At 41.6% G+C, this 13,918-nt stretch overlaps 1 protein-coding gene across 1 annotated transcript in view; it reads right to left on the bottom strand.

The window, feature by feature from the left end:
* The window catches only part of LMBRD1 (LMBR1 domain containing 1), a 103,400-nt gene that overhangs the window by 63,107 nt on the left and 26,375 nt on the right, over positions 1 to 13,918 (bottom strand). Inside the window, exons 3-4 of the mRNA XM_079716773.1 lie at positions 8,793 to 8,890; positions 6,669 to 6,736 (exon numbers count right to left, since the gene is read on the bottom strand). Of these exons, the coding sequence (XP_079572899.1) occupies positions 6,669 to 6,736; positions 8,793 to 8,890 (166 nt within the window). The remainder of the gene's footprint in view (positions 1 to 6,668; positions 6,737 to 8,792; positions 8,891 to 13,918) is intronic.

Raw genomic sequence — 13,918 nt, 5'->3', positions numbered from 1 at the left:
ATTGGTGTCCTTGTAAGAAGAGGAAGAGACACCAGGGCTCTCTCTCCCCACTGCTAGCAGAGAGGAAAGGCCGTGTGAGGACACCGTGAGAAGGTGGCCGTCCACAAGCCAAGGAGAGAGCTCCCACCAGAAACCAAACTCACCGACACCTTGATTGTAGACTTCTAGCCTCCAGAACTGTGAGAAAACAAGTGTCCACTGTTTAAGCCAGCCAGCCTGTGGTATTTTGTTAAGGTTGAACAAGTAGACTAATACAGATTTTGGTACCATGAAGCGGGTTGCTACTTTGTAACAAATACCTAAAAAATGTGCATGTGACTTTGGTACTCAGTGACAGGGAGAGGCCTAAAGAGTTTTGAGGTTGCATGCCAGAAAAAGCCTAAGCTGCCCCGAAGGGGCTACTGATAAAAATGTGAATGTTAAAGGTCATTATGTTGAGGACTCAGTAAGAAAAGAGAAGCGCTACAGAGAACACCTCTGTCATCTTGGAGAAGACATACATCACCATGAACGGAATGCTGGGAGAAATATGGACACTAAAGGTCATTCTGGGGAGCTCTCAGCTGGAAACGAGGAACACGTTAATAGAAACTGAAAGAAAGGAGATCCTTATTAGAAAGCGACAGAGAGCTTGGCTGAACTGTTTTGTAGTGTTTTATGGAAAGCAGAACCTGCAAGAGATAAAATGGGATATTTAGCTTACGAGAATTCTAAGCAAAGTGCTGGAAGAAGATGTTTGGTTTCTCCTTACCATTTATAGTAAAGAGAGAGAGTAGAGAGATAGGTTAAGCAAAAAGGAAGCAGCCTATCCATATTGCAAACAATGAGAAAGGATGTTCTAAGAGTGTGGCTGAACAACCATTTGACAAGGAGATTAGTATAGGTGGAAACCATGGATTCAATCAGCTATCTCAGCAGAAGACAGGAAGACAGACAGGGTAACACTAGCAGAGACACAGCCAACTTGAACTAAGGGAACAGAGATGAGACAAAATAAAGGAAGGCTATGAGACTTTGGGGATTCTACGGGACAGGGTGATAGTTATTTAGCTGAGAACATGCTTTATCCTTCAAGAAAACCCAAGAATGACCCCAAAGGCAATTCAGTTATCACCAAGGCTGCCACTTCTACTGCCCCAAGGAGGCAAGGCTGTTTCCTCCTCAATTTCAGAGGACAGGGTACCCCCCGCCCTCCACTCAGCTTTAGCTGCCAGGGAGCTGCTGCAGAGTCAGGGGGCAGAACCCACACCCAGAATCAAGGGGGCGGGCGGGGCCGCTGCCTAGGGCCATGGCAGTGACCTGCCCCTCGGGGGCCTGCAGGGCAGAGCATCCATCCAAGATGCTTAGCCTTGAGCCTGAAGGTCTGAGGGAATTTGCCTTGCTAGGTTTTGAACCTGCTTGGCTACCATCACTTTTTCTTTCCCATTTCTCCCTTTTAGAATGGAAATGCCTGTCCCACCTTGTATCTTGGAAGCACATAACTTGTCCAGTTCACTTCTGGGGAAGAATTCTGACTCAGGAGGAATCAGTCTCACCCATACCTGATCTAGATGATGTTTAGATGTGACTTAGGACTCCGGCTGGATGCTGGGTTAAGACTTTGGGGGCTTGCTGGGATGAAGTAAATGCATTTTTTGTGTGAGAAGAACATGAATTTTGGGGGGCCAGAGAACAGAGTATAGACTGAACTTGCCCTCACAAAATTAATGCTGAAGCCCGAACCCCCAGTGGGATGGTATTTGGACACAGGGCCTTCAGGGAGGTAATTAAAGTTGAATGAGGTCATAATGGTGGGACCCTAGCCCAATGGGATTGGTGTCCCTACGAGAAGAAGAGGAGACCCTGGAGATACTCTCTCCCCCGTGAAGCACAGAGGAAAGACCAGGTGAGGACACAGTGCGAACGACACCGTCCCTGAGCCAGGAGGAGGGTCCTCACCAGAAACCAAACTTGACCACACCCTGATCAGGACTTCAAGCCTCTACAACTGTGAGAAGATAAACACCTGCTGTTCACGGCAGTGTGAGCAGACTAATACAGGCGACCCTAGAATAATACGGGGGTTAGTGGCACCAACCCTCCACGCAGTCAAAACTCTGAGCATCGACTTATACTCGGCCCCCCAGACATGGTCCCACCACGTCCAGAGCTTCTCAGCGTCCACAGTTCCACATCCACACACTCCACCAATCATGTAGTACTGTAGTGTTTACTACTGAAAAACACACCCACGTATAAGGGGACCTGCACAGTTCAAACCCATGTTGTTCAGGGGTGAAGCATACATAACACCTGCTGTTCATCTTTTTTCTAGTCTGCTGACCAACTTCCACTCCATCAAATTTTGATTCCAAGATTACTTCCTCTTATGTCTTACCTGATTCTGCAAGGCAGAACCTGCTACTCCACCATCAACACCTGGCGTCTATCTCTTATTAGAGCCCTTAAATATTGTAACTCAGGTTATCTATTTGCATCTCTCCCCATGTGAACCTTGAGGACAAACATCACGACCCTCCAACCTTATTCCCAAGACTACCCAACCCACAGGAGTTCCAAGTGTTAGCTGCGTGAATTAGTTAAACCTAGACCACGTTTTTGCCATAAAATTATCTACTGTTTTGTCAGAAAAAAATACATCACTTAACAAAAACTAGAAGCGTGTCACCTTCAAGAAAGTTTCAGGAAATGCAGTCAATCAGTTAACCTAAATGCACCTCATTCAAATACTCACACACGGTAATGAGAAGAACACTGCCCTAGATGACCAGACGCTACTTGTCTTTTAGTCACAAACTTCTGGCTTGCGAAATAGAGGAGTCCACACACTCTCCCCTACATCAGTGTCCGGGGCAGATGCCTTCACCTCATATATGGAGAAAATAAAGGCGACCAGAGAGGAACTCCTTCATTTGCCCAGCAAACCTCCGCACCTACCTGGAACTCTTTCCATTCTTATCCCTCTCAGAACCATGCAGGGCACGTCCTTCCCCACTGACTGGCCCTCCCACGGCCTGAGTGCTTCGGACGCCCTGCCTGCTCTCTTGTTGCCCCCCGACAGCCAACGCCATCAACTCCACCAAAACAGGCTCCTGGTACTAAGAAAGGCAGGAGGTGACCCAGGGAGAACCGCACAGCAGTCACTTAGCTTACTGCCCACACCTCACACAGGATAAAGCTCATTTTCTTCATTGGGTGTCACTACTGGAAAAGAGCAGGGACTACAACTTGAGTGTCCTGAAGTCTGACCTGGCGGCTGACTCCGAATCTCCGCCTGAACGTTCTGAACACTTAGCCATGGACCAGGCTGAGCTTCTGACGCTCCCTCTCCTAAGCGGCTCCTCCTTCAGGTCTGCCTGCTGATGATAACGTCACCCCTCCTGTGTAGTGAAGAATTCGGCCTTGCCCCAGAACGAGGGCTGACTTTTGCCCATGATTCTGGGATGCCATCCGTGTCATACCTGATGGAAGTGTCTGTGTTTAGGACAGGGGGTGGCCACACCCAACCTCAGATGGTGGCCAGAAAGACCAACATGTGGTTTAGGGTGGGGCTTTGGGTCAGTGGCATCAGTGGGGGCTGATATAACCAGGCGGGCGATCAGTGACTCAGACACGCCTGCATGAGAGGGTCTCAATAAAAACTCCAAGCACCAAGGCTCACGTGAGCCTCCCTGGCTGGCAATACAAGTATTCCCCCAGGTTTCCAAAAGTCCACTTTATACCACTTCACTTTTACTAAAGACCTACATTAGCACCTGTTTTCACTAACCAAAAGAAATCTGAAGGATCGTCACTTTTACAAAAAAGGCAAAAAGCAAAGACAACATCAGTGCTGGTTCTGGAGTGAGCTGCTCCGGAGGCGGCGTGCAGTGCACCTAGAGCAGAGAGCGCAGCCCCGCCAAGCTCCCTGCCGGGGACCACGCTCAGCATCTCAGCATCGGCCACCACAGCTCTGACCTTTGTCTGTGGGCATCTGTGCTTTACCCGATTTATCTTGTGCGTCCATGAGCCAGATGTGTCCTAAAGTAATTGCTTCTTCCCTTTAGGCCTTCTCAGCTTATGAAAGGTTTCATAGGAACCGTCTACTTTTGGATGGCAGGGGAAACCTGTACTCCATGCACGTTGTCATACATGGAAGCCAGAAGGGGAATGTGTCCCGAGGACAACACACGCTTCACATCTGGAATCTTCCCAGACTCTGTCCTATGCATGTCTTAAAAGGTTGATTTTAGTCTGTATTCTTTACCTGTAATAGATGGTAACCATGAATATAACTGCTTTTGGTGAGTTCTGTGAATCCTTCCAGAGAATTATCAAAGCTTGCGGTTGGTTTCAAAAGTGAGAGAAGTGCTTCTCGGACTCTGCAGCTGGGCTAACTCCAGGTGCACCCTCCATCCTTTTCTCTCTCGTACCCCCCCATATCTGACCTACCAGAAGATTCTGCCAGCTCTCTCTCTCCAGAAGACAGGCAGGATCTAATCACTGCTGCTGCCATCCTGTCTTGCCTGGGTTACTGAACAGACCTCATGTCTCCTGCCTTACCCCCCGCAAAGTCAACCCTCAAAACACCACCCGGAGATCTCTGCAAAATGTCGATCATGTCACTGCACGACCAGACCCCCAGAACAGCTCCCCACTCCTCGAGAATAAAGGCCAGAGTCCTGGCAACGGCCCCTGATGCCCTGCTCGGCTCGGCAGCTCCGGCCCCTCTACCCGCACCTTCAGCTACTCCCGCCTCCACCCCTCCACTCCAGCCGCCCTGCTTTCCTCACTTCGTCTCGGACGTGCCAGATGCTCTTCTGCTTCGGGGCTTTTTACCTGATTTTGCTCTGACTGCAACGCTCTTCCCTCCACATGTGTCACGGCGCCTGCACCTCCCTCAAGCGTCTTCTCACCCCACCTTCTCAGCAGTGCCTTCCCCGAAAATGTCACACCCCCAACACAAGCTATTTTCTTCGTCCACTCCCCTAACCCCTACTGAACGTACGCCCCGTGAGAAGAAGGAACTGTCTTTTCTATTAATCGCTGTTTCCCCAGCACCTTGTACAGTATCTGGAACACATCAGGAACACAGTAAGTATTTGGAAAATAAGTGAATATTTTATTGTTCAAAATATCTGGTCAAACCATCACTTCTCGTTATTAATGGATTTACAAGGAGCTGTTTGCTTCACTTTTAATATACTGCTTCTAAATAAATAAATATCATGTAGACAATCAGTTAAAGCTTATTAAAATCATACAAAATGTAAACTCTCTAGGACTGAAGATGATTTTCCATGCAAAGAACCAACAAATTTCAGAAGAACCTTCAGGAACCCTTTTGTCTGGGAAAGATATTCTGGCTCTTGTAAAGATCTGTGGTTTTACTGAGGGTTCCCAGTCATGGTCTAAATCAGGAGCTGGCCAATTATGGACTGCCCGTGTTTGTAAAGTTTTACTGGCACTCAGTCACGTCCTTTGGTTTATGTATTGTCTGTGATTAGAGCTACAGGAAGAGAGCTGAGCAGTGCCACATGGACCCCTAACCTGAAATATTTACTATCTACCCTTTAAGAAAAGTTTGCTGATCTCTATTTAGATTTACAGATAAGGGACCTGAAACTGACAAAGCAAATTCACCTAACTATATCTAGCTTAATTTAAAAAGCCAAAAAAGACTTAAAAAAATATACTTGAGAGCTAAAATAAATAGCAAAACCACTAAAATGTGTCCTTTCAGCAAGTACTCTTTTTCATGACATATCAAGGCAAGGAAGGGACCTAAAAATATACTTTGACTATAGAACATGTGCATTCTAAGAACTCCTAGAAGTACAAAAAGTTACTGACCAATTTTATTCGCACCACAAATTGTATTTGATAATTTTTTTTTACTTATTGAAAATTCTGAGACCAAATTACAAGCAGAAACTTTAAAAAACTTATTAGCACCTCATATATTTCCTAACATAAAAAACAAAATTATCAAGATCTATTTTAACAAAGATGAACGTCTTCCATTAACAGGGACAAATGTTTTCCAAAAAGAAAACTTTAAATGTATAAAAAATGTGCAGAATTTTATTGCCATTACTTTATAAAAACTTAAGGAAGAAGAATTAAGAACGAACTCATTGACAAAGTTTAATTCAAAGATTTAAAGACTGATGCATCAAATCTGAAAAGATATCCAGACAAGGATTTTTCATCAAAGTGTTGTTTATAAAAATGGAAAAACTGCTAACATGGAAAAACTGCTAACATCATAAGAATCAAAGTAGTCATCACTAGAAGATCAAATAAATTGTTGTATCCTAAGAAGGAAATGCAATACAGACAAAATTGATGGATATACATTCACTATACTGAAGAGATGTCAACCAGTGGATTACCAAGAATCCCATAAAATATAATCACATTTGTGTAAAATTACAACATGGAAGGTTATGTGGGAGAAGGGGCTTTCCGCATGTATTTGAGCACATAAAAAATGTCTAGACAGAACATTGTAGAAAAAAAGGTTAATTATGGTTATTGCTTGTTGGTGATATAAAAGGTAGTTTGTTCTTTTTTTTTAGATTTTCTTAATCTTCTTTCCTATACTTTTATGAATGAGTCCTTATTATTATTATTATTGTTAAAATAATGCTATTTCCATTTTCAGTAAAACAAAAATCAAGACTTACCCAACTAAAAGAAGTAGTGCACAAATCACAACAAATCCGAAAGTATACTTGAATGCCGTTTTAATTTGCTAGATGTCAAGAGAGAAAAAAATATTCCATTTAGTAAGACTTTTAAAATGTAAAATATTCTTGGCTATAGTGTAACAGCACTTTCATATCCTATGCACATTTATATTCAACTGTGTAAAGCTCCCCCTGTTGAAAAATAAATCTTAAAATTTGAAGAAAAACAATGTATATACCACATCTTAAGTATCTATCAAACTACACTAGATTTTTAAAATCTTTTCAATGGTTAGACCTTGTGAAAAGCAGAACACCTAAAGCATAATTAACTCTCCAGTGGGAGAATTAATAGTAATTAATTTACTTTAGTAAAATTATCACAATATTTAATAAAATATTTCTCAAAACAGAGAGCATTCAGAATCCACAATGCCCCTATCCCAATTCACCAAAATGGGTTAAGTAATAATTAATAATTACAATAAATATTTAATTTACATAGGTTTGTATGTATACGTCATATATAAAACAAACATATACTTATGTATACTTATTATATAAGATCCCACATGCCACAAGGCATGGCCAAAAAATAATAAATAAATAAATAAATAAATAAATAAATGTCACGAGACAGATGATGGTATCATTAAAAAAAAAAAGAAATTAACTTTATGCTTAAATGATGAATTCTTATTCACAAATACCTAAAGTAAAGGTAAGGAGGGTCAACCAAAAGGGATGGGGAAGATGTGCTTTAGAAGAAGTGAAGAGAAGAGAAGAGAAAGCATTTATCTCATTCAGTTTTCAACAGTAAACTGGTGACCAGCCACTTTACCTTACATACCTTGGGTTTTCAAATGTAGAGTTACATAGTATCTGCAAACAATAATTCGACTTTCTTTATAAATATTTCAGCATAGTATTTTTTTTCTCTAACAAATTGCACTGATTACCACTCTGGGAATCATTTAAAATACTGTTGAAGTACTTTGCTCATGATCTTAATGCAAATGTTTTAAGGTTTTAATAAACACACCTATGCATAATGCTGGCTTTTGAGTGAATATATCTGTGTATTTAAATATAAAACAAAAACAAGGTATAAAACAAACTCCTATAACTCAATAAAAAGACAAAAGAAATTTATTCCTTTTCTGCTGCTTTTTCCCCCTGAAATCACAAATAAAGTGTTCGATTTTCGCAAATACCCTTCAACATACAATTTCTTCGAGGACCTATTAAATTACTATTTATTAACAGATGTGCTGATTCTAAACCACCAATGCAATCTAGAGATAGGCCCAACTCAGTTATACTGCATTAATGTACTTTCAAGATGCTCCTGAATTCTATCTGCTAATGTTTTAGTGAAGATTTTTCTACCAAGACTTAAGTGACCTTGATCTGCAGTTTTGGGCGTGCACCTGTGCTCTACTAATCAGGTTTCTGTAGCAGTGTTATCATGGACCAGTAAGACCAGTCTGCAAATGTCCCTCCTTTATGCCCCAGAACAGGGGTCAGCAATCTACATCGTGTGGGCCACACGCAACCCCGTCCTACTTCACATCACACTCGCTGAGTCCCGTCTCTGGCTACTTTCACACTATGACCACAGAGCTGAGTGCCTGAGATAGAGTCTGTAAGGCCTACAAAGCCTAAGATATTTACAACCCGACCTTTTACAGAAACAAGCCTGCTGACCCCTGCTCTAGAAGCGCTCTAAAACAGCAGTCACAAGTCCCATGTGGTTCCTGAGCACCTGGAATATGGCTGGCTGGAACTGGCATGTGCTGTAAGTGTAAAATGCACTCTAAATTTCAAAGACAAAGTGTGACAAAATGTAATGTCTCATTACTAACATGTTTTTGACTATTTGAAATAATAATGCTTGCAACATATTACATTAAATACAATGTGTCATGAGAAATAATTTCAACTGCTCTTTACTTATTTTTATGTGGCTACTAGAAAATTTAAAATTTCACATGTGGATTACATTATATTTCTATTAGACAACACTGCTCTAGAATAAATTCAAAGTCACATCACTCTCTGAAAAAGAAGGAAATAATCTTTTCCCCCATAAACTGAGACATCTAAATTAAAGCTACTCACAGTGAATTTACCAGTATCATCATCATCCTTTTCTTCATAGTAGAAGTAGACAAAAGGGATCCAGAAGAACACACAGAATAATATAACAGAATATAAGGCTGTGGAAAGAAATAAGCTGAGTTAAAATAAAACACATGAACTTAATAACTGTTTCATACATATATGCACACACACACACACACACACACCCCATCTGATCCCTAGAACCGTAACTCTATACATATATGTAATATCCAAAATCAGCCTTTTCTGACCCCCATTCCAAGAAATCAACACCACTATTACATAACAAATCATAATTCAAGTTAACTATGGGGCAATTTTTAGCAATAATCATGATAGTAATTGTGCTGATAAATTGTGGCAGCTAACATCTCAGGTCTCACTATGTACTCACCAGTGCTAAGAACTTTCTGTGAGCCATCTCATTTAAATAAACTTTAACTTTTGTCTTCCTTCCACCTTAATACTGAGTACAGGTGACACATTTGCCAGTCACTCAAGTTAAAGAAACAACTATAATTGATACTGCATTTTTGATATAAATAATTTCCCTCATCTAAGTTTAAAATATGCAGTGTTATGAAACTGATCTCATAACAAATCAAGATAGAGAAAAAGTAAGAACAGTAAAACCAGATTCAAAGTTAACTAATATGAATTTCTATTAATCTGCTTTAAAATAACATTAGATTTCAGATACTTGCAACCAGTAGTCAGTCAATCAAAGTATTTCTTTTAATTCAACACAGAACTTAAAATTTGAACAGCAAAAGATACAGCATTTAAAATAAAAATAACATAAACAACTTTTTGAGAATTAACAAACCTACCTAAGAAACCTGGCCTTAAAACCTTCTGTGGGGCTTCCCTGGTGGCGCAGTGGTTGAGAGTCCGCCTGCCAGTGCAGGGGACACAGGTCTGTGCTCCGGTCCGGGAAGATCCCACATGCCGCGGAGCGGCTAGGCCCGTGAGCCATGGCCACTGAGCCTGCGCGTCCGGAGCCTGTGCTCCGCAACAGGAGAGGCCACAAGAGTGAGAGGCCCGCGTACCGCATAAAAAAACAAAACAAAACAAAACAAAAAACCTTCTGTGTATTTACATTTATTTGCATATACATAAGTTCATGGAAAATAGTGACAACATAATTATATAAAACCACCACAGGAGGATAATCATTATACTCCTTTATTTAAAAAAAAGTATTTGTTAGTAATGTGTAATAAACCCCAAATTACTTATTCTCTTGGAAGGAACGACTGTATGAGTTACAGAGTTTTTAAACATGATCTAAATACCTGCTAGCACCATCTCATTTATCTGGAGGCCACTTACGAAACAGCCCCCACTAACTGCAACAGTTAAAAAAAAGAACTCAGAACAGGGCCCTAGATAACTGACAGAAAAATCAGAGTTAATTTATACTGACCAATCACAAAATGACTGTCAGCCTACTGAATTTTGGCACTACAGATATTCAGTGAAATTTACGCAATCTTTTAATATTATGAGAAACTAATAATGACAGTAAATCTTTAAGGGTAATGAATACTGGTGTTTCTACTACAAACCAGAGAGTAGTCAGTATTAACATTTCTATTACAGATCTAAGAGCCAGTGGAAATAAACAAGTACTGAAAAAAGTAACCAAAATAAGTATTCTAAAAGCTTCAAAAAATTAAACATAAAGGGAAAGTACTATAAATCACTCTAAACACCATACCAATATTATGACTGAAATAATCAAATAATCTGTACAGAAGAGGAAAAACCCTAAATTAGGACAACAGAGTATAGTGGGCTGACAACCACATGCCAAAAACTTTGATAAACTGACGGACGCAGTAAGGTTTGGCTTCAGCCTCAGTATATCATTTGTGTCTACTACTTGGTGGCCTAGGCCTTCACACAGCCAAAGAGCCTAATGACTATTTCATAAGCATTCCTGGCATTCCTGAACTTGTGTGATCAATGACCTTGTAAATGCCTAAGTTACCATTATACTCATTTAGCATAAGAAGGTATAAAATTAACTCCTATAAATAAAATACAAATAACCCACTTTTAAAAATAGACAAAAGACAGATACTTCATCACAGAAGATATACAAAATGGCCAATAAGCACTTTTAACAGGTGCTCATCATCATTAGTCATCAGGAAGAAGCAAACTAAACCTGTACTGAGATATTACAGACCCACTAGGATGGCTAAAATTAAACTGACAATACCAAGTGTTGACAAGAATGCAGAACAACAGACATTCCCAAACTTTGCTAGAGGGAGTGTAAAACAGCACAACACTGTAGAAAACTGTTCAGTAGTTTCTTACTAAGTTAAACATATACCTACCATATGACTGAACAATTCTATTCCCCCAGCAATGAAGTGCAGTGATACATGCAAAGTCCTTCTGACCAGAGAAGCCTGCCTGAGTTGCAGAGTCCAGGGCTCTTATTGGGGACTTAGAATATAGGCACATTTGCCTGACTGACCAGCTATGATGACCAAATACAGACCCTGAGAAGGAAAGCAAGTATTCACCATAAATCACGCACACAAACAAGCTAAACAAGTTGGACTGTGTGGTTCCATGCTGTATTCAGCTGTACAGGACCATTTAGCAATTAGTAACATTAGGGAACATCCAAGCGCCAGATCCCCAGGTATTGGTCAAGTGTCAGCCACACAAGCAGGTCCTCCTAAAGTTATGTGAGAATTAAACAATATCAGGTCTGATTCACAACAAGAAAGTTAACAGCAACATTACTAACAGTAATCAAAAACTGGAATCGGGGGCTTCCCTGGTGGTGTGGTGGTTGAGAGTCTGCCTGCCGATGCAGGGGACACGAGTTCATGCCGCGGTCCGGAAAGATCCCACATGCCACGGAGCGGCTGGACCCGTGAGCCACGGCCACTGAGCCTGCGCGTCCGGAGCCTGTGCTCCGCAACGGGAGAGGCCACAACAGTGAGAGGCCCGCGTACCGCAAAAAACAACGACAACAACAACAAAAAACTGGAATTGATCCAACTGTCCACCAACAGGTGAACGGATACACTGAGTGATACAGTCACACAGATGACTACTATACAGCAATAAGGAAGAATAAACCATGAACACATGTGATGAGGATGAACCTCACAGACCTGAAACTGAATAAAAGCAGCACCACCGACACAAGAATACATCTTCTACTGTTGAACTTAAGGAAGTCTGAGAACTAGCAAAACCGGTTTATTATGACCCAAACCAAACAAGTGGTTGGGACAGCTACTGACTATAAAGAGACGTGAGGATGTGGAGCAAGCAAACATCTCCTATGTTGCTGGTAGGAATACCCAGAAAAGACAATTTCTAGGAGTGAACACCTGGAGGAAGGAAGTGGGGAAGACACAATTCTAAAGAGACTCTTGACATACCCTCAGTCTGGCACTGCTCTAAGCCTTTGTTTCCCTGAAACCACATTCTAAGCTACCTTCTGGTTATCTGTTTTTTCTCAGTGTCCTTCAAAAAGATTTCTTCCTTTAGCCTGTAAATGTTAAACTGTAAAGAAGGAATTAAATTAACATTTTTATTTGTTTTGGATCAGTTCTAATGCCAAGTTGGACTTATATCAATATATCTGTAAATGGGAAAAAAAAATGCTGCTACCACTATCACCAAACAGAGAAATTGCTTTGTTTAAAGCTCTACTTCAGCCTCACGGGCTTCCTCCCTGCAGAGCCTGGGAGTGACAGCCCTCCCCTCGCACCTGACTGGGCCTCTGGGGTGAGGAGGTGCTACATGAAAGGAAATCTGAGGCAGAGAGAGGTACACTGCCTGGTCCAAGATCACAGAACTACCGTGGGGCTGCCAGGGTCTTGGTGCTCTGGCTGGGTGTCAGGTCTGAGCCTCCGAGGTGGGAGAGCCGAGTCCACGACATTGGACCACGGGAGACCTCCCAGCTCCACGTAAGATCAAACGGTGAAAATCTCCCGGAGATCTCCATCTCAACGCTAAGACCCAGCTCCACTCAACGACCAGCAAGCTCCAGTGCTGGACACCCTATGCCAAACAACTAGCAAGACAGGAACACAACCCCACCCATTAGCAGACAGGCTGCCTAAAATCATACTAAGTCCACAGACACCCCAAAACACACCACCGGACGCAGTCCTGCCCACCAGAAAGACAAGATCCAGCCTCATCCACCAGAACACAGGCACCAGTCCCCTCCACCAGGAAGCCTACGCAACCCACTGAAACAACCTTAGCCACTGGGGGCAGACACCAAAAACAACAGGAACAACGAACCTGCAGCCTGCGAAAAGGAGACCCCAAACACAGTAAATTAAGCAAAATGAGAAGACAGAGAAACACACAGCAGATGAAGGAGCAAGGCAGAAACCCACCAGACCAAACAATGAAGGGGAAATAGGTAGCCTACCTGAAAAATAATTCAGAGTGATGATAATAAAGATGATTCAAAATCTTGGAAAGAGAATGGAGAAAATACAAGAAACGTTGAACAAGGACCTAGAAAACCTAAAGAGCAAACAAACAATGATGAACAGCACAATAAATGAAATTTAGAAATTCTCTAGAAGGAATCAATAGCAGAATAACTGAGGCAAAACAATGGATAAGTGACCTGGAAGAAAAAAATAGTGGAAATAACTACTGCAGAGGAGAATAAAAAAAAAGAAAGAAAAGAATTAAATAGAGTCTCAGAGACCTCTGGGACAACATTAAATGCACCAACATTTGAATTACAGGGGTCCCAGGAGAACAAGAGAAAAAAAAGGGGGGACTGAGAAAATATTTGAAGAGATTATATTGGAAGACTTCCCTATTATGGGAAAGGAAACAGTCAATCAAGTCCAGGAAGCGCAGAGAGTCCCACACAGGCTAAATCCAAGGAGAAACACGCCAAGACACATATTAATCAAACTGTCAAGCATAAAATACAAAGAAAAAATATTAAAAGCAGCAAGGGAAAAAAAACCAAATAACATAACCCAAAAGTTTAACAGCTGATCTTTCAGCAGAAACTCTGAAGGCCAGAAGGGACTAGCAGGACATATTTAAAGTGATGAAAGGGAAAAACCTACAGCCAAGACCACTCGACCCAGCAAGGATCTCATTCA

This window comes from Hyperoodon ampullatus (assembly GCF_949752795.1).
Source record: "Hyperoodon ampullatus genome assembly, chromosome: 12".
NCBI classification, from domain to species: domain Eukaryota; kingdom Metazoa; phylum Chordata; class Mammalia; order Artiodactyla; family Ziphiidae; genus Hyperoodon; species Hyperoodon ampullatus.
The sequence above is the reverse complement of the archived record's forward strand: the minus strand, read 5'-3'. Positions and strand labels throughout refer to the sequence as shown.